The sequence below is a fragment of the Ixodes scapularis genome, unplaced genomic scaffold, assembly GCF_016920785.2.
Source record: "Ixodes scapularis isolate PalLabHiFi unplaced genomic scaffold, ASM1692078v2 PGA_scaffold10__122_contigs__length_95168666, whole genome shotgun sequence".
NCBI lineage: Eukaryota > Metazoa > Arthropoda > Arachnida > Ixodida > Ixodidae > Ixodes > Ixodes scapularis.
This window is the reverse complement of record NW_024609836.1, coordinates 26943957-26965473: the sequence shown is the minus strand read 5'-3', so window position 1 is coordinate 26965473 and position 21517 is coordinate 26943957. Positions and strand designations below refer to the sequence as shown.

At 43.7% G+C, this 21517-nt stretch overlaps 1 protein-coding gene across 1 annotated transcript; it reads left to right on the top strand.

Annotated features, from left to right (window-relative positions):
• The first annotated feature begins 231 nt into the window (after positions 1-231).
• Positions 232-19598, top strand: LOC8030001 (DNA mismatch repair protein Msh3). The gene is made up of 7 exons (XM_042288505.1): positions 232-347; positions 2393-2500; positions 5687-5804; positions 9001-9155; positions 10387-10573; positions 16542-16653; positions 18568-19598. Exons 1-7 carry the CDS (start codon positions 232-234, stop codon positions 18762-18764), a joined length of 993 nt encoding a protein of 330 aa, XP_042144439.1. The 3' UTR covers positions 18765-19598.
• Positions 19599-21517: the final 1919 nt, after the last annotated feature.

Here is a 21517-nt window from a genome sequence, read left to right as displayed (position 1 = left end):
TTTTGCGCACGGGAGGACATTCGACAATCGTTCACCAACTTGGCGTCCGGCGAGTTTCCGAGCTGGAAGTAGATCATGTGAAAGTGCCCTACAGGGCTGGATGCCATCCATTTGAGGAGGGAGCCCTTCTCATTGTAATTTCGACTGGAGGACATTGCAGAGTTTTCTTGCATCTGGAAGTCTGTGTCTTTGTCCCACGACTGAACAATCGTCAACGTTTCGGATGGCAGGATGAAAACGGCAGAGCGGTTCCGTTCACCGGCCGTGGATTCGCTCTACAAAGAACTGTGCGTCGGCCAAGAGCTGGTGCTCGTTGAGAGTCGCAAAACGTGGAACGCCTTCCTCGGGTGAGTGTGCTATCAAAAGTCCCTTTCCTGCGTGTTGCACGTGTGTGCTTGCCTTTTCGCATCACTTATGTTATGTACTGCTAAATCAGTAATGCTTTGGAAGCTTTGGTACTCAAATAAACACTGAACTTTTAAAGAAACGACTTTTTGAGTGTTTGGATGGAATATGTTATGCCACAAAGTAAACTTTCTACATAAATAAAAAAAGGAAAAAAAGGTTTGTAGCACAGCATTCACATCACGAGACTCACTTTGAGTTAGGAGTGATTCCTCTATTTTGAGGTCAATGTCAGAAAATACAGGGTATCCCCGCCAAAATTTACATTGTTTTCTCAACCACAAAAACCAACTACCTTTCTTCAAATTGTTCCCTAGTGGTCTGAACCAGGTGCCGAAATTTCAGAACTAACCGTTATCTCTTATTCAAAAGTTACAAGCGATTTTCTTAAATTTTTAGTGGGATAATGGTGGCCGACGGAGCTCTGAAATGTTACATGGAGCTGAATGGCACCAGTTGCTGAAAATGAAAAAAAAAAGGGGCCCCATTTTTTCATTGAAATTTTTAGAAAATCACAACTTTTGATTGAGATCATGGTTAGTTCTGAAACTTTGGCGACTGATTCAGACTGCTGGCCCTGCATTTAGGCAGAGAATGAGCGTTTAGCAATGCATGGTTTATTTTTGCGGAAAAAAAAAAAAAAAGCACTACATATTTTTGGGGACACACTGTAGAAACATGTTTTGGAATCACTCCCAACTAAAAATGTGTCATATTTTTTGTCTTGCATATATTGCACTGAAATTTTTCTTTTTTTTCCTTTGAAAGGGTGGGAGGGGGAACTCTATTTTGTGGTATCCACGCCCTCCGATACTAAAAGAAACAAAAATGTTTTTCAGGATTTTAGTGTTTTTTTTAGGTCACTGGCACGTCTGGAATACCTAGAATGGTCACTTACTATAGCCCTAACGATGCTTTGGCACGACATCTACCGAAGGACCTCTCTGCTTTTCAAGGCTGACGGCGGCTATTAACTTTCCCGAGAAGAACTCTTAGGCTAATACCAACTAGAAGACGATACCAGGTTGAACCAACTTTTATTGCCGGGCTTGACTCATGAGGCCCGTTTGAGAACCACTGCAGAAGGAGAAACCGTAACAGTGACACTCTATATTCCCCAGTCCAGTTTAGTCTCATTTCTGCACAAACTTGCACATGCCACAACCTCAACGTGGAAACGTTTAGTCACGCCAGAAACGTGCAAGACACAATGCATTTTTCTTTAACTGATCAATCTAGCTTAAAGAAATGTCGGGGCCTGGCACATTTGTGTTGTAATGCAGTCGTAGCCTCTGGGATGGCAGTTTATTGCCTTGGATGGTATATGAATTAAGCGAGGGAAACTTTTTCAGTGTACGACGCAGGACTTGCATTTAATAAACAAAACTCTCTATAACTGCTGACAAGGTGAGAATAACAGAAAAGGGCTTCGGTCGTTCCTCCTCTAGCAAGAGCTTCCTACCTTCGAGACAATGCTTCTGCGTCTTCTGAGCCTCGAATGTGCACATGCAGCTAAAACACAGTGAAAAGCGTGGAGTGCGTGCTGGAGGTCGATTATTCGAAAGAAAGTCACACCTTGCCTTTCTCACTCCGTCGGCGGCGACTAGCGTGAACAATTGTGCACTGAAATTAGAAATTGCACTTCACTTCGTGCAACGACAGACGACACAGGATAGACCACGCTTTCGGAGAAACAGTCTGCGGTCGAAGAAACGTCCACATTTGAGGCACCTGTCGTCCACAAAACAAATTGCATGTTTGTGCACGTATATCTTCAATGAACAGTCGGTGTTTGAGCATGGACATTCTTTTGACTAGATATAGGTCCCAGAAGCATCCAGACTTGCCACTGTGTTTGCCTCGGAAAGACGCAAAGGCTAAATTTATGCTGGGGCGACGAGGACCTTCAACCGGATTTCATGAGCGGTACATGTCTTCGAGCTTTCTGTAACCCGGGCACGGTGCAATTTTCTTTCTTTTCTTGTAGGGAGGTGAGTCAGGGCTACAACAACTATCAACGAGCTGTGAGAGCCATCGCGACAGTGGACTGCTTCCTCTCCCTGGCACGAACAGCATCCCAATATGGATACTGCAGGTTGGTTTAACAGGTTAACTGGTTTTATCAAGGACTCAAACCAGGAGAGAATACCATAATTTTCCGGTCTCTCGGTCACAGAGGCAGATTTAAGGGAGGTGAGGGTGACTGCCCCTTCCAAGCCTCTCAGTGGGCATTTTTTTTATGAAGAAAATGACAAACACCAGCGGAAAGAATAATACAGGAAGAGGATGACATACACCAGCTTTTTTCTTTTGAAGAAACAGTTACCGTAAAATACCGGGCAAGCGCCCACTCAACCTTTGGAGATAATCGCAAAAAAATGGGGGATGGGCGCTTGTCCGGTCATCAATTTTACATATAAATGTATTGTGCTCATTTCCCCAAATTAATGGGCGGTTAATGTGGAATGGGCGGATGCACGGTATTCTACGGTAGTTTTTGGCGAAATGGCAAATATTAGGTCAACCAAATAGATCTAGGCAATGCTTCACCCGTGACGTCACATTCATTCACGATGTCGGATCTCTCTGTAGACCGCCCCCACCTTTCCTACCCAAGCTTAATTCATAAATCTGGTGCCGATAAGTTGCTCCCTTTTATAAACAGCTGTTTTCAGTAAAATGTTGGTATATAAGTTCCGCCCTTGTATAATTCGAGCCTCTCTATTTGTACCGTCAGCGCAGTGAAGCTGCATAGAAAAGCCCACAGCTTATGTGTAGTATTATGATCGCAATATATGCACAAACGAGAGGAACTTTGAGTGCAGCTTTCAATAACTTCCTGGAAAATTTCTCCCTCAAAGTCCATACTTATAAAAAAAAAAAACCCATAAAGTTGCATAGTTATGCAAGATGCACCGACAAAAAATTTGGAGAGGAAAACAATGTGACTTATACAGTGGAAAATGCGGTACTTGACCAGCAGGCTGGACAAGTGGGGACATTTCTATACATATAAGTTCTGTCAATACTCAACATGAGATAATGAGCTTTATCATTTTGAAAATAGCCCTCTTCGCAAAAGTTCTTGTTCAATGATGTCTGAACCCCTGATAGGTTGAGGTATCAGTCATATTGCTCGAAAAAGATGCTGAACTATTTTAAACTCTTCGAACGCGCTATGCCAAAACAAACTCGGGAGTACATTCATTAAAGGTTTCTGGGTTATTGAATAATGCTTTTCTCTCATACATGATCTTTGTGTGTTAATATTCTATGAATCGCATAGGTCCTTTTTTGTTGTAAGGTCATCTTACAAAAATGAGACCTATAGTGTGTCAATATCTTTTCTATATTAAGGCCTAGGAAAAAAAATTTCTGCAAAAAAAGCTGATTTTGAAAAATGACATATTTACATCGACCAACATCTAGAGAGTATTCCCAAAAAGTTCAATTAATTTTCACTGCATAGTTAATTTTTTATAAATTATTTTCTGTCCACCAAAGCTAAAGAAAAGGTAGGGTTCGGAGCACTTTGAATGCATTTTTCTCCATTCCACTTTTTGGTATAAATTCCATTTTAGTCAATCTATCGTTTGATAATGGCAAAACAGGGAAGGCTCATTCTTTCTTTTTCCTGACTGAAATTTAATAAGGAATGCGGCTATGGAACTTTTTTGCCACTTTACGAATGTCTTTTATAAAAAATGTTGACATTTTGTCGAAGACACAAAAGACCAAAAAGTTGACCGATTTTGCAGAAGAGAAAATTTATAAAAATAAATAACTTTTTAGAAAAAACGTTCCATAGCTGCACCCTCTAGGCATTCTGCTACATATCTAGCAGATAAAAATCTTGAATATCGTGATAGTTTTCTGACGATAGATTAACTAAACAATGTAGGCGTGTTTCTGATAGAAACTACTCTAATTTCCTTCTCATTTAACCGACAGACCTGAAATTTCGTTATACACCCTCTAGTGTGACCGCCAGCCTACCCTGTAAATTTCATTAATTTTAAGAAAAGGGTTCAAAAGTTGAACCCCCTAGGGGGTGTGTCCCCTTAAAGGGAAACTCCACTTAATTTCGAAGATTTTGAAATAATGAGTGATTTCACATTAGAAAGCACTAGCAAAAAACACCTTCTAATTTGCTTTGTGAAAAATGGAATATATATTGTTAAATCTAATTTAAAAGACAAGCAGAAATCGAAACCGAAACTTTTGGCTCCGTCAGGCAACATTGGCCTTGGGCCGCCAAGAGCATGGCTATCACGTGGTACGAGATGTCACGTGATCCTCTACGCAACGACGGGTGGGATTGGGGCGGGCACGTGCCGGGCACAAGATTCGTCCGCACTTTTCACCACGTTTTGGTGTCTATGACATTTGATGACGTCTGCACAACTGTGGCATAAGTCTGTGCACATAGTGTCCGTAGTGTAAAGAAAACTCCGAGAGATATTAATCACAAACAGTGAGACGACAACAGCGGTTGTGACACAGGAAACGGCGGTAATGGCAAGACCATGGCGGGGCGGCGGAATGGCTCCCAAAAAGTGTGCTGTGCAGGCGCGTTATGCCAGTCAGGTGGACACCGCTGAGTGTCGAGAGGAAACGTCGCTGACGTCACCCGCTACGCTTGCACGGAAAAGTAAAAACAAGCAAAAAGGGGCAACAGTGATGACGTTTAGCTCAATGTTGGCTACGCCCACGCCTCAATTAGCCTGCTTGAGTCAGCCGATTTCGGCAACTTGACGAATTGCAACGTTTGCCGGACTGTTTAAGAAACATTTAGACAGAACTAGGTCGTAATATTTGACGTGCGGACAGCATTATTTTTTCAAAAACAAAAATGAAGCGGAGATGCTTTTTAATACCTTAAATGCCAGTAGAGTGGCATCATGAGCTTAGTACAACTTTTCTGAGAAAACGGTTAAGGTAAGCTTATGCTAGTAAACAATAATTTTTTTTTCTAGAGGATGGTTATTTTTACTTTGAAAATATTGTTAGGGTTATTCGCTGCTATTGAAAGACAAGAGTCGCAGTGGCACTGAGAGAGGGGTGGTTCTGCGTGCCACTGCTCCAACGTTGCTTTGATATTCTGAAGACTCTGACAGTAGCAAAGGTTCTAAAGTAAGCTTGTGGGGCTGGTGAAGGCATATAAGGTAGTTTAATTATAATGAACTTACTGACGTAGCAAGAGAGCCTGTTTTCACAGAGTATTCTTGAAGGTTCACTAGGCATCTCGGATCGACAGAATGTGTTGGTTTTCTTTTGACAGGCCACAGATGCTGCCCAAAGAGCGCAGGGTCTTTCGCATTACCAAGGGGAGACATCCCATCCTCGAGCAGCGAGTGACAGCCACCTCCCAATACGTCTGCAACGACACGGACCTCAGCGTACGAACTCGGTTACTTTTCATAAATTATGCGTGTTGTCCCAGTTAAGGGCTGTCCAAACAGAAAGCGCTTTCTGCTGTGTGCAACAAAAAAGCATGCAAAAGCATAAAAAAACGAGAATGTTGTGGCCCGTGCATTTCTTTTCAGTGAGAACACGAACCACGCAAACAGCGTGGATTTCCTCCTCGCCTCCTCGCTGTCGTATTGTCCCCTATCTTGTTTTTGGGGTCTGGCAACAACGGCGTAGGCCTTGGCGACAGCCAGCAGAGAGCGCGATTCGCTACGTCCTGCCCTATGTCACGAGCACGCTCCAAGGCTTTGTCTGAGAACGGTAGCGGAGGGTGACTTTGCCCCTGGTGAAAAAGTCTCAAACTGAACCGGAAGTGGGGGAAAAAACCTTCTCTTCTGTTTTAGCAGATGCTGTCCACAGCTAAAAGTGTGTCTTGTGTGGACAACCCTTTACGGCGTCGTCACAGCAGAGATTGTTGCCACTACTGGAACTACTACATCAGCTGCGCTTCAGAGTTGTGACACTTTGGCCGTCTTGTTGCTTAAAGTCATAATTGCCAGTTTTTTGTCTGAAATTGCAGGACACACTTTTCCTGAAATTTAAAAAGCACACTGATGCCCAGACAAGGAAGATAGACAGAGACACAGCGCTAACTTACTACTGAACTTTATTTCCGTGGTGACCTACTTACTACATATAGTGGAACCTCGTTACTTCAAACTCGCGGATAATTCAAACTAACATGCATGTCTTGTCCTATGGGTTTCTAGGGAGCAAACTTTCGGTAATTCAAACTTTGCATTATTCAAACAAAGTTTTGGTCCCCCTCGGGTTCAAATTAATGAGATTTCACTTTATAACCGGTGTCAACATAAAAAAGCCAATGAAGAAACACAGACACACGCCGACACACAAGAGACACAGCAACATAAGCTGCTCTCCCGCCCGCAGTCCTTTATAGATTGGGACGCAGTGCTGTCACACTGCAGTCCCAATCTACCAATTTCTCGGGCCTCAAGTATCCCCCGCGTAATCTTCTATCTGTTTTTGTATACAGTCAAACCCGTTTATATGGAACTCGCAAAAAACCATCTACCAGTTCGATATGGCGGGAAATTCTATATAAAAGTTTTAATGAATCTGCCAACGATCAAGCACGCCACATTTAGAAAAGCTGTTTACTCTCAAAGGAGCGCCTGTACATTATGAGCAATGCTCACCGCGGCTATTCAGTGGCCGCTTCTTCGTTTTTTAAAGTCTTACCAGCTCACTCTCTCCTCGCTTCCTCCACAACAGAGATTTTTCTTTTTCTTCCGGGGAGTCGACGCTGCCGCTCAAAAGAAAAAAAAGCCAGCTTGAAGAGCTAAACGGTGCTCTTGGCAGTTGGATCTATCGGGAGAAGCTGCAAATTTTGTTCGATGTAAACGCATTTTTCACTATACTTTTTATTGTAGCTATTAGTCCGTTCACAAATAGTTCGATACAAGGGATAGTTAGAATCAACCGGGTTCGATATAATCGGGTTTGACTGTAGTATGTTACAGTCAGTGAAGATGGGGGCACAACCACAACCTCTGCAGTGCACACCGAGATGCCCCGATATAAGCATATCTGCATTGTATCGATGTTCCCTCAAACATTCATTCAGGCAGCGGCCCCTCTGCCCTACATACTGACGGCCGCATGACAATGGGACGGAGTACATGACCTGTTCCACACGCTCCGCGAATCAAGTTTTATGCTTCTTCGTGCAGCCGCTTGTCCTTATCATATCCGATTCAGACTTGACTTTCTTACGCAGAGTAGGCAATTTTTAAATATTATGAATCACCGACTGGCCCAACTTCCACCCTTGTCAATGCTTTTTCGTTCTCCAGAAACGTTAAAACCGTTTGAAACAGGGCGAAACAATATTGCCTGAGCTTCCTGACACGCTTTCCAAAGCTGAGGAAGTCGCATTTTTTTAATCGTTACTATCGCTATCTATGTCTGCTATGCATTAGACAACCCAATGGCGGCGCCCGCGAGACAGTCAAGAAATAAAGTGTCGGTACTGTAAAGTGCAGCTTATTTAGTGGCTCTAGCTGCTACCAGTGACTTCTTTAGCAGTTTGTCTGGAAAATAAAGAAAGTAGCATTTGCTTTGAAACGATATAGCACTCAACCTGAAATGTAGTTGCTGCAATATGAGGTCCATTGTGTCGTACATGCCACTCTCTATCAAGCATCACCTGTGATGTGCCGCAGTCTCTGTTGTTGAAGTCAACTAGAATTGTGAAGACAGTCCTTTGGGTCACACCTGTAAAGATGATAAAGTGGTGATTTGGGGGAGGGGTGGGAGGGGGAGCAGATGATTTAGCAGCCACCGGAATAGAGAGCTAAACCTCGCTTTTCCAGCTCACTGTGCATACTGTTGGGGGTTCAAGGGTTCACTGTAATATCTTTAAGAAAACTTGTTTTGAAATGGACTAGTGTTTCTCAGAGGTGGCAGCGCTGACACCATGTGACATCATGAGTTTGGTGTTATGCGACGTCAAAGTGTCATACAAGAAGCGGTCATGTGGTGTTACATGGCGCAGCATGGCTTAGCGTTCTTGTAACACCTTTTGTTAATGCCAAAGCTAGTGAAATTACTAGCAATTTGCCAAACCTTGGTTCCCGCTAAATTTGGTGGGTGTGGGACGGTGTTCCATGGTGTCGTGTTGCATTTTCTTTGGTGATAGCCGTCCCTTGGAACGGATTCTGTGTTAGAAACTTGCAGCTCATAATCATGTCATAATCTCTTTTGGGGTAAAATTATTGTGCCCGGGACGCATCCCCTTAATGGTGCACTTAGCGTCCTACACCGCCCGTGCCTCGAAAGCAGTCCCGAAGTGGCAACGAATGACCTCACAAAAGCCCGCATGTCTCGCTGTCGGATGTCGCAATCCTGGCGGTTGAAGCTTAAAGTCCTGGCCAAAAATGAGAGCAAACGCAGGCATTGCTGTTGTTGCCGTGTCCCAAGTCTCGGCTGCTTAAACTTCCGTCGACTGTCAAGCTGGAAAGTGACCTGCAGCAGAACAGGCGTCGGCCACATGCTCCATTGGTGCTGCAACACCGCCATGATTGTGTCCGGCGACAACGTGGCACTTGTACGACGTCATCGGGCTCGAGGTGTCAGGCACCATAGTAAAATGTGTGATTGTAGGAGGACCTCCGCTGCTGCGTCATCACGGGGCCCAACATGGGGGGCAAGAGCTCCTACATGAGGCAAGTGGCGCTCATCGCCATCATGGCCCACGTCGGGTCCCACGTGCCCGCGGAGGCAGCCACCATCAGCCTGCTTGACGGAGTCTACGTCAGGTCAGCAAGACCAACTATTATCTTCTTTTAAAGCAGTAGCTTTATAGGCCCATTCACACTCAAGGTCATGTCTTCGTCCTCGAAGTCAAGTCCTCAAGGTCGCCTAATCAAGGTCACGTAATGCCCGTGACTGAAGTGCAGGGTCGCGTAAGCGCTGGTTGCGTAAATTCGGTCCGTGTCAGCGCCCGTCGCGTAAGCTCGTGAGCATCAATAGCTGAGGCTGACGTGACCTGACGTCCTTGATGTCGTCCTAGAGGTTGTCCTAGAGGTCATCCTACACGTCGTCCTAGAGGTCGTCTTTGAGGTCGTCCTCTAAGACGTCATCCTTAAGGTCGTCTTTAACATTGTCCTAGATGCTGTCCTTCACATTCTCCTTAATGTCAACCTAGAGGTCATCCTACAGGTCATCCTAGACGTTCTTGAGGTCGTCCTAGAGGTTGTCCTAGATGCTGTTCTTGACGTCATTCTAGATGTGATCTTCGATTTGTGCACGGTATATTACAATGATATCATCACCATACCATTTCCTTTCATAATTGTTTTCACTAATGATGTTCTTGTAAAGCTATCATATTTCATCGCGTTTGGTCAAATGAACGTGCCTGTAATTGTTTTAACATAGAATGTGTTCTATCGACCGAATTTTATGGAAAAGACCATCACGACTTGATGTTGTCATAATGTCACAGTGGTGTCATGAAGTCATTGTGACGTGACTTCCGATGACGTCATGATGGTGTCATAGTGATTACATTATGTCATCATAATATTACGTCACATCACATGACATCCTGTCACCTGAAAGCATGAAGTTGTGCGACGTTGAAAGGTCACGTAACTGTCATGTCATGTGACATAATGCATGGTGTGACACAGTGAAAAAAAAATCTGGCTAAGGAGAAAGACAGTATTGCTTTATTTCTTGCTGGCAAGCTTTTTCAAAAAAACTAATGCTAGAGGCTCTCTCAATGGCATTTTTTTGCTCGCATTAAAAGCTTTAGGTGAATGTCGGCTCAAGGAGAAATTTTGTTTTTCCTTTGTATCTTTCGTGCCAGGGAACGTTACGTTCTCAAACTTCCAGATTCTCTCACCACCGCTAGCGTCACATTCTCACGAAGTTTCTGCTTTCTGCAACACACAGTTTGTTTATATGGGCTGGAAATCCCGGTTTTATTTTCTTGATCGAACCCGGTATTACATCCACAGTTGAGTGTCGTTGTCTGCGACGCAGGATGGGTGCGGAGGACGACGTAACGCTGGGGAGGAGCACATTCCTGTGTGAGATGCAGGAGACCTCCGAGATCCTGGACAAGTGCACCACCCACTCACTGGTGGTGATCGACGAGCTGGGCAGGGGCACGGCAACGCACGATGGCACTGCCATTGCGCTCGCCACGCTGCGCCACCTTGTGGAAGAGGTTTGTGCCACGAGCCGTCTGCTCTTCACGTTCTACGGCAGGGGCCCCCAAACTTTACAACTAAGGGGCCGGATTGGGGATCTGTCGCAGTGTCAGGGGACAGTGAAGAAGTAAATGTAAGTGGCGAAGAATTTTAAGGGCAACTCCAGTCAGTATTTTTAAAATTTAGATTATGACTGTTTTTAGCTAAATCAATGTTTCTGAATTACAAGGTATAATTTTTTTTCTCTCGTTATTGTGCGTAATTTTATAAATATCACGGCTCAAAGTTTGGTTTCGGGCACCTACGGCAAAACCGAAACTATCTGCTAGAGGGACGGCAACACTGATCATCAGCCGTACGGTTGCGATGTTGCGTCAACATGGTGCTGCAGTACGCTGTACAACCAATCAACCGCAGCTCCAGCACGACGTGATGTCACAGGGGTGCTGTGCCAGTGTTCCTCGACTAAAATCTAACCCGCTTACCGCCCGCTAAAGAGCAGCTGTCCGCAACTTTAAAATCGGTTTTAGTGGAGTACGCAACTTCACTTCAACGTAATATTTCGGCTGTGATCCTAATCCGTGCCACTAAAGCGATACCAGTCATTTATTTTGGTTTCGTTTTTGACTGGAGTTGCCCTTTAATAGATAAACTTTGGTAATTATTTAAGTACAAAAATTAAAGGTGTAGTAAAAATAAAAAAAGAAGCTAAGGTGGAAAAATACATTTACTTTGTTTTGAAATTCAATAATTATTTAGCCAATTACGACATTTCACAATAGTTGTGACCCTGAAAACTTGCAAGGCACAACTCGGAGCACGTAGGAACTTTGGCATAATTACGCGGGGTATGAGACTATTCTGAGTGGTAGTTCTGATAATAATATGGCAACAGTTATGACACGGGACTCCAAGCACAGCCACACGCGAGAATGCAAAAGACTTTTAATACAGCTGTGCAAACATGAAGCGGGGGAAATAAGAATGGCAAGGCTGGGGATGACATTGTGCGGTAAAGATGACACAGAACTATCAGCGGAATATGGGTAGGAACAGCCGCCTCGTCTCGCCGCCGACCAACATGCGATGGCATGTTGGTCGGCGGCGAGACGAGCGGAAGCCTCAGTGCGCGTGGCAACGTGTCCATTTTAACCGGCGCGGGGCCCGTAGTGGCATGAGGTTGCGGCGGTTAGTTTTATCGGCGCGCTGGCGGCACAGACACGCAGCGCCATCTGGCAGCAGTTGTTGAAACTGATGCGCGCAGCGGCCAATGGGAGCCTTGTCGCCGTGTGCGCCAGCCAATGGAACCTTTGGGATCAGGGAAACAAGGTGCCGTTTTCGCGCTTCAAACTGATGGCGTTGGCTCGCTCCATGGGACAGTTAATGCTCTCGCATTAAAAAAAGGGACCAGTTTCTCCGTTAGATCTAGCGGGAAAATTGATGTCATTCCGCTGGAGGCGAAGGAGCAGTAAGTGAGGAGGAGGAGAAGGAGGAGGGGACGAAGATGGGGAAGGGAGGAGGGTAGAGGAGGAGGACAAGGAAAAGGGGAGGGGAAGAAGGTACAGAGGAGGAGGAGGGGCATACCCTCCCCTCCTCCGCCTCAAGAGCTGCACACTGATTTCGTGTTGCAGAGATTTGTAAACGTTTAATTTTTCTTAAGTACTCTTGTACTGCACTAGCGTAAGTGTTTGGCAGGCCCGTTTAAAGTGCAGAGCTCGCTTTTGTAGCCTCTGCTACATTTGAACCAAAGCGACACAGGCATGTGCCAAACGCCTGCAATTTATGCGGGAAACAAAGGAGCACCATTGCCGCATGGTGACTTCAAAGATTTGAGCTTGTGTATACACGTTGCTCAAAAAGATCTAAAGCTCAATACAATCCTGCATTCCAGCAGGAAATACAAGCACGAAAGTATCTATGTTAGAGAGGCATACTTTTCAGCTAGTGGCCTATTTGATAGGGTGTGGTCAATTGAAGCCAGTCACCGTCAGATGCGGTTCTATGAATGTGCTCGTATGCTCCCGCTGATGACAAATGGAGTGCTCAATGACTTCATTATAATATTCACATTTTGCTCGATTAGTTTCTGCAGTCAATATTTAAATTGATGTGCACAGAAAAGCTATTTGTAGTATTCAAGTATGGTCTTTTGAAAGCTACATCACTCAGCTCCAAAATATTATCTTTTCTTTTGCAGTGTGTTGCAGATATACTTTTGTTTTATGGTTTCATTGGCACTGTCATACCATTAGAGATAGTTGATGCAGCTAAAGATTTATTCGGAAACCAATACTTCACCAGTGTCTATCAAACTATGGTAATCCCTCATTATCATGAAATCGCTTTTTTCGAATTATCGCTTTTACCAAAGTTCAACGTGGTCCCTACCGAAATGCATGCATTTTTAACCGGATAATTCGGAGTGTGTCGGTGGCTGACCACGCTTATTACGAAGGCTGCGGTGCCAAAAGCATGCAAGCTTACACACAGGTGCACAGAGACCTTCATGTTCCCTTCCCCGTCTTTACCGAGGCAAACGGCAAACTGGGAAGAAGGCGAAAAAGAAAACAGAGCAAATGGGTGATGGAGGTCAGAGCGCGCAGAGCGCCGCTTCTGATGCTGATGCGCCATTGTGGTCAGGGAGGAGCGGGAGCGTCGTCCACGTTCTAACGCTACTCACGACGCCTGCGGCCGACGCTGCCTAACTCCTGTTGGAATCGGGTCAACGAAGCGATGGAGCTGATGGAACCCAGAGATCGTCCCTTTGAGAGCCCCCGACGTGTGCACTTTTGGCGTACGTGTGTACGCGCACAGATGTCTTGTATGGGAGAGTTTATCAAAAGTCGCTTAGATCTGCGAGGTTGAAAAAAGTGGCTGGTTCAAGTCTGAAATTTTTAAAGAATTCGACATTCTCGCATCGGCTGCTTGACACTGTTCACCATTTTGCACAGCAAGCAAGGCATATTGGACGGGTTCTGCTTTGCTCACGTCGGATTTTCTCTCAAGAACATGCTTGTTGAGCCGGCGCACAATTCCCAGAGCTGCACCAGTCTCTACAGGAGTGTGTGAAAACATGTTGGCGAAGCTGGTGCACTCGTCGATGTGGACATTCTCATTGTTGCTCCTGCCACGGATGCTGCGCTTGTAGACCTTGCGTGCAGCCAGGGTCAACACAAAACGACGTTGAAGATGCACCTTGGGAAAAGCCGACGACTGCTTCGAAACAAAGTGTCGTGCATTGGTGGTGACAGTCTTCTTGCAGCCTGAAGCAGTTCGAGGAGAGCTGTTGCCCAGATGAAATTACCGGCAAACTCCACTTAATTATTTTTTTTCTCAGTAAAACTGAAACTTGTTGTTTATGACAAAGATTTATTGAAAGGGGGACACTACCCAGGAGAAAAAAAAAATTCTGCAAAAAAACATTAATTTTGAAAAATTACATATTTACATCCATCTACACCATCTACATCCAGAGAGTATTCCCAGAAATTTTCACTAGTTTACATTGCATAGTTAATTTTGTTTATAAATTATTATCTGTCCACCGAAGCTAAAGAAAATGTAGGGTTTGGAGCACTTTGAACACATTTTTCTTCATTCCACTTTTTGGTATAAATTCCATTTTAGTCAATCTATCGTTTTATAATGGCAATACAGGGAAGGCTCGTTCTTCACTTTTCCTGATTGAAATTTAATAAGGAATGTGTTTGTCACTTTACGGATGTCTTTTATAAAAAATGTTGACATTTTGTCAGAAACACAGAAGACCAAAAAGTTGACCAATTTGCAGAAGAGAAAACTGATAGAAATCAATGACTTTTTACAAAAAGCTTTCCATAGGCACACCTCATGGGCATTCTGCTACATATCTAGTGAACAAAAATCTTGAATATTGTGATAGTTTTCGGACGATAGATCAACTAAACAATGTAGGGGTGTTGCTGATAGAAGCTGCCCTAATTTCCTTCTTACTTAATCAACAGACCTGAAATTTTGTTATGCACATGACCACCAGCCTAACCTTTAAATTTCATTAATTTTAAGCCAAGGGTTCAAAAGTTGGCCCTCCCCGGGGGTGTCTCCCCTTAATTATATATACAGTCAGAGTTCTGCGCAGTCTTCCCCTCCACCTTCAAGACTGCTGGCATGTTTTTTGGCTCTATTGCTTTATTGAATTACCATTTATACTGAATTTTTTTGCCATCTTGTTCACTTTTTTATAACGAAGGACTATTGTAGGGTGCTACTAACTACATAGCCTTCAAATTTCCTAGAATAATCGAGCACAATACAGTCAAACCCGTTTATAACGAACAGCAGGAAACGCTACGATCAGTTTGATATAGCAAGTTGTTCGATATAGAAAAAAACATTTACAACGAACTTCCACAATGCGTTCGTTGTAAGGCGAGAGCTTATCTTTCTATCTCATCTCTTGGCTCCTGCCTTGTAACAATGTGCTAAACAAAAAAAAAAAAAAATTTTTTTTGTTGGCGTGCAGTTTTTTTTTTTTTTAGCTTATTTTCTTTTTTGAATTGCTTCTCTTCGTTGGCAATTGCTTTGGCATGAAAAGTTTTTCTCTGCGCGTGCCTGCAAAGTGTTTATTTTTAGCTTTTTCTCCTTCTGAATCGCTTTTCTTCGCTCAATTTTGTTCACAACTTGAGCTTTTAGAGTTTTATTTCTTGCCTACATTTTTCTTTTGGAGGGGGGGGAACAGGTCAGAAGACTATTGTTTGCACGTTCTTGGAAGCCTTCCCGGGGGGGAAAAGCTTGATATAGCCAATGTGTTGTTCGTTATAAAAAGTATGTTTTACATGCATTTTTATTTAAATTTTTTGTGAGTGTGATATTGACAATAATTCGCTGTACGTGTGTTCGTTCTAAACGGGTTTCACTGTAGTCATGCATAAATCTTTCTTTTTATACGGAATATGTTTAGAGCTAGGGTTTTATATAGAACTCCCCCAGAGAAGTGTACTGCAAAAGTGTAATGCACTAAATTTAGCAGGACTTTTGCCCCCACTAAATATGTTACAAAACTTGTCGGGAAGCCTTTCCCCTCTAAATTTACGCTGAGTTCATACCCCGTAAATTTATAGGGGAAATGCTTCCCACTGAATTTAGTGTGACACTTGTGCTTAGAAAGGCTGATGAAGAACCCTGTGCAACGCAAAATGCACATTTTGTGTCTCTGGATGTTATCTAAAGGGTTAAGATGCATTTAAATTTATTAAATCTAACTTTACTGTTGGTATTCCATGGAGGTAGGAAGCTTCTAGAGGCAACACAATGCCACTGGAGGTGAAGCCGGAGTAGACCTCTAGTTTGGAGATACACGCCCCCAACGATGACCAAAACCAAAAGACGCTATTGGACGATAGGGACAGCTGATTTGGCACTAACGGCTGTTTTGGTCACCTTTGGGGCGTTCCCAATGAATCAATGTGGTGATGCAGGCGAGTTGGTTCATGATTACAACTGGTAGCAGTGCACAGAAAGCACAAGGACTAAGGGAGGAAGGCACAAGACGAGCACTGATCTTGTGCATTCTTCCCTTTGTCCTTCTCTTTTTTTCGCGCTGCTACCAGTTGTTTCCATTGACCGCGACTTCTACTTCCGGCTTCACTTGGAATTGTCTCGTTTGGGTGGCTTGAGTCAGTATGTTGCCTCCTGTTCTTCCCACCTCCATGTGGTATTCATATACAGTTGCATGGATGGATGGATGGATGCTAACGGCTGTACCTTCTATATCAGGTGGTTGCTTGCGCCACCTAACCTAGAAACTGAAAACCAGAAGCACGACTCCTCTCTTCGCCCTTCGAAACCAATTGGCTTCCCTCTGCAATTTCGTAACTATCACCAGGCAGTGTGAATACCACCGGATGACCTTGTTAGCTATCCAGTGTTGCTTTTAATAGTCTCTGACATTTTGAAATAATTTCTTATTTATTTCTGGCCCTGTTGCCTTCCTGCTGCGAATTTCAGAAGCAGTGCCTCACCCTTTTTGTGACGCACTACCAGCCCATCACAGAGATGGAGACCTTGTACAAGGGCGCCGTGACCAATTGCCATGTTGCCTTCAACGTCGATGACGACGGTAAGCAACGGTCCCTACCTGACGCCAGAGTTTTTATCGATAAACGACAGATTCTGTGTCGAGCTCTGTATATCTTGGGACATATCCCCAAAATGTCCGATAAACTCTCCGATAAATGGTTTTACAATTCAGGTAACCTAGAAAGCTCTAGTTTCTTACAATCATCTAAAACCCTGCTGCTTTCTGTTTGTTTGAGGTTTTATTTCTTAAAAATTAAAGTTGTTGTCTATTTTTAAACTTTGAACTGCATTCTGTGTAAGCTACAGCATATACAATTATAAGGTGAACAAATAAAGAAATTCATAGAGAAAAAACAAGAGAAAATCAACAAAGAAATTAAATATATGAGCATATGATGGTGCTTCAATTTAAATGAAATTGGCCACATTTTGCTGGGAGTCCTGTCACTTCCCATACTCAGTATGTCGCCTCCTGTCCTTCGTTATAAGAGTACAGATATTTTTTTGGAATAGAGACTTTTATTAAAAAAAAATATATATATATCTGCTCTTATAACGAAGAGGGCACATACAATATCTAAGAAATATGTATTTCTATGATGTTGCCTCTTTTTGGCTTTCATTGCTATTTGCAACTTTCATGGCCCATAGGTAGTAGCGTGCACAAAAATACATAATGGACATTTATTTGGGCTACCATTAGAGAACGGCAGCGTGTGGTTTGATTTGAGAGGCATAAGTGTTCCTAACTGCATAAGGTATGGAACAGACAGTTATAGTTAAAGTGTGGAGTTCATTGTGAATGCAATCACCACTCTACGATACTGCATTTGCCTTAAGTTGAAAATTGACTAAACTTGGTGACCATGTGAAGTAAAGGATACAGTAGGCTTGTAATAATTTAAACTCTGATATTTCGTACTCGTGGTTAATTCATACAAATTTAAAAATTTTGGTTGTCCTGCTATGTTTTTTAATGTATTTATACGGAACTTAATTAGAACAGCGTTTCGTGTAATTCATTGTAGAAGCGTAGAAATCTGGGCGAGTTGGTGATGCATTGGAACATAAATACAGGGCAAACAAACAACGGACCATTAGAAGAGTATACACACAGACCAGGCACTGACTTACAACTGAACTTTCAGTTGTAAGTCAGTGCCTTGTCTGTGTTTATACTCTTCTTCTGGTCTGTCGTTTGTTTGCCCTGTATTTACGTTCCGACGTGTAATTCATACCTTTTGTTCTTGTGGCCCCGTTGAGTGCGCTTCTTTCCGAGCATTAGTGCACTGCAGGGAATCAACACCCGCGGAGCTTGCTTTCACGGGTGTTGCTTTTCCGCAGTGCACTGGTGCTCGGTGAGAAGAGCACTCAACAGGGCTCAAGCAAGGCAGATATGAGCTATGAAAAGGGGCACCATGCGAAAATTTTCGTGGCAACTTACGCGGACGCTATAACATGGCGACATGGCATAGGTCCACGTCACAGCGTCCGCGTAAGTTACTGTGAATACTACTGCGCGGTGCCTGTTTTCATCGTTCAACTGTTCCCTCCTTAATAGTCCGCACCAGACAACTTCTTGACCTCATGAACAAGCTTAATTTTGTTTTGAGTTGTCATGTGTTGTCTAAACAGTCCACGATAAACAACATTTTTGAAGGATAAATAAACTTATGTCATACATTTCGCAAATATTTCATATCTGGCATACCTGCACATGATCAGTAGGCCTATGCAAAGGAAGTCATGAAATATCTGCTTTGTATGTGTAGTCATTCATGTCGCAAATCATAATTTACCTTGCATCATATTTTGATGAATTTCTGATAATTCAAATGAATTTCATGGCTTCCTGGAGTTTGAATGAATAAGAGTGTACTGTAGTTGGCCTCAACTTCGTATATGGCCTTACCCGAGTGCCTTGATGGTAACAAATAGGTGCTTGCTTCCACAGAGGTGGTGACCTTCCTCTACCGTCTAGTTCCTGGAATAGCTCCCAAAAGCTATGGCCTCAATGTAGCCACGCTGGCGGGAATACCTTCCTGCATCGTATCAAGGGCCAGGGAAAAAGCAGAAGCCCTCGAGTCTTCGACCAGAGAGAAGAAAGAGCACTTTGCAACAATAGGAGACATCATCTCAGAGGCATCCTGAGTGTGTGTTTTTACCTCGTGGCACCTCTACCAGGATGTATTGTGATCTTCTACAAGACAAAAGTGATCAGGAAATGTACTTTTTCGTTGTCACTTGTGGAGCTGCAGCACCCTTGTGCATGCAACTCGGGAACAGTTGCTTTAAAGTGACCTTCTGTGAAACGAGTGGTCAGGGAGTGAACATTTTCGCTGCTATGCCATGTGGGACTACTGTGTCCACGTACGAATAAGTCTTGCTTTATTGTGACCTTCTTTGAGATAAGCATAATTTGGGAGTTCACTGTCACATCTTCTGGAACTGCTGTGCCACTGTGCGCTCAACTCTATCAGGAACTGTCACATTAGTGTGACCTGTGAGACAAGTGTGACCTGGGAGTGTACTGTTTTTTTTACTCTGACACCCTGTGGAACTGTGTCACCCTTGTGCACTCAACTCTCAGGAACCGTTGTTCTATTGTGATCTTCTGTGAAAGAAATGAGGTCCAGAAGTGTACCTTTTCAGCGTCACATCTTGTAGGACTGCTGTGTCCACATGTGCACAACTCAACGAGGAACACTTGCTTTATTGTGTCCTCCTGCGAGACAAGCGTGATCTGGGAGTTCACTGTCACATCTTGTGGAACTGCTGCAGCCGTGTGCACACAAGTCTCAGGAATCATTGTTTTATTGTGATCTTTTGTGAAAGAAGAGCAGAGAGATTGCTTACCTTTCGTGACCTCTTTGAGCTCCTCCGTAGTCAGTTCATGCTGAAAACTCTTGCCCTGTGTAAAAATCTTTACAACCCTCAATTTGTTCCCGTTACTTGCCATCATAAACGTAAAGCATGTGTGTAAAGTGCCACCGGTCGCTTTCTCCCGCCTGGCACTCAGTGTGGGTACAGCTCCCCAGAAAATAGTAGATTTCAGCTTGAATAATCAGCAAAAATCAGTAGATTTCTAAATGTTGGTATTCTTTTTTTACAGCGGAGCTGTTAAAACTAGTTTCCCCAGGATCGTGTCCGGTACCAAACAAATGTCGACACCTTTGGTCAACACAGCACTCTGGTTGCTGCCGTCGCTCACAGATGGCGGTAGCTGTCCAGAGTGTTGCGTTTGCCGGTTGTCTGCTTGCCGCTGTTGCTTATAGGTCGTGGCAACCTTTCCAGCCTTGGCAACCAGACAACTGGTTGCTGCCGTCGCTCATAGATGGCGGCAACATTTCTCCGGAGGAAAAAGAGTGGGTACGGAACGAGCGGCGATGTGCGCAGCAGCGCGAATGGTTCCGCAACCACCGCGAGGCCGCTATCGCCTAAAGTTCCACTGCGTCGAGTCCATCAGATTCCTTGCGAAAGAAGAGCAGATCGCTTGCTTGGAAAGCCACCACCGATAACATAAGCTACAGCTCCGCTACTCTTCCTTCTGCACCAAAGTGGAAAGGCTGGAAGTTTTTTTATTAGTTTGTTTGTGTTGTACGGTTATTGCATTGATTATTTTCCCAGCACCTGGCCACCTGGCCAATGTGAGGCACACTGGTGAGGCAGCAGTGTATCACGTGTTAGAGCAAGGCCTTCTGTTGGCAGGGTTGGGACTAGGGATGTCGCGAACCATTCAAGGTTCGAGTTCGCTCAGGTTCGACTTTTTCAAACTTCTTGTGAAAAGTTAGACTCAGATTTGACTGCTATGGGCATGCATGACAGGCTAGCCAGTTGACTTCGGATTGGATGGTGATGGCTAAGGGATGAATTAAGGGCAGCACTGATTGGTTCTAGTTAATACCGTAAAAAAAAAATTATTATTAACTTTTTCAGTGATTAGAATTAGTTTCTTTTAATTGCAACTGTTCATAAAATTAAAATAACCCTTTGCATAAAAAAATTCTCCAAACCTAGACATGCTTGTATCAAGGTGTGACCACACTGTCCACAAAGTTGAACCGGTCGAATCTGGTTAAAAGTTTGAAGGTTCATCGAACCGGTTCGAACCAGTCGAACCCCGAAAGTTCGACCTTAAAATCTGGTTCGACAAAAGTTCGCAACACCCCTATTCGGGACTTTGTTGATTACAGGATTACCAGAAATAGCTGTCTTTATCGCTTAGTAGTCTGCTCAATCAAGTAGTTTCACACTTCTTGTTCTTTGAGTGTAAAACTTGTTGCTGGAATTTTTCTTGAAAGTCCCCCTATCCCGAGGTGTTTTAAAGGGAAGGGCCCTCCAATAATTTTTTGGCTGGTCGAAAACTTGTGCTGAGATAAACCTCAGGCAACATAGTAACACAGAGAAAAAAATCGTCCTGGCAAACTTTGCATTATTTTTGAAGTTATAAGCAAATTAAAATCGCTCAAACTGCTATGCATATGGCATGGCCAATTTGCAGACATGAAGCGAGGTACGCTCTCTCAGATGGCCGACCGCACCGTCGCTCTGTAGCGGGTGTCGAACCGGAACCGAACCGGAAACTGGAACCGAACCATTATTTTTAGCCGAACCGAAACTAAACCAAACCAAAATCTTCACCGCCATCTTGGAACTGAACCGGAACCGAACAGGGAAAAAAATATAACAGTAACCAGTTCAAAACGGTTCAAGGTAATTTTTTTATTTTTTTGTTACTATAACAAAATGAATATTTGGAAATAAAAAACTGGCAGCTGTATGTATGTATTGATCAAATCGCCATATACAGAATTCCAAGTTATGATAAATTGTGGGTTTACTTGGCGCTTTTGCATTGGCACTATGATCAATTATGTGTCGTGGTCGCGTGACGTCGTGGTGTC

What these genes read in the sequence shown, in the direction of transcription:
- LOC8030001 (XM_042288505.1), top strand. Translation starts at nt 232, where the DNA reads ATGAAAACGGCAGAGCGGTTCCGTTCACCGGCCGTGGATTCGCTCTAC. An exon ending in TCCCAATATGGATACTGCAG is followed by an intron (nt 2,501 to 5,686) that starts GTTGGTTTAACA and finishes TTCTTTTGACAG; the next exon opens with GCCACAGATGCTGCCCAAAG. An exon ending in CTTCAACGTCGATGACGACG is followed by an intron (nt 16,654 to 18,567) that starts GTAAGCAACGGT and finishes TTGCTTCCACAG; the next exon opens with AGGTGGTGACCTTCCTCTAC.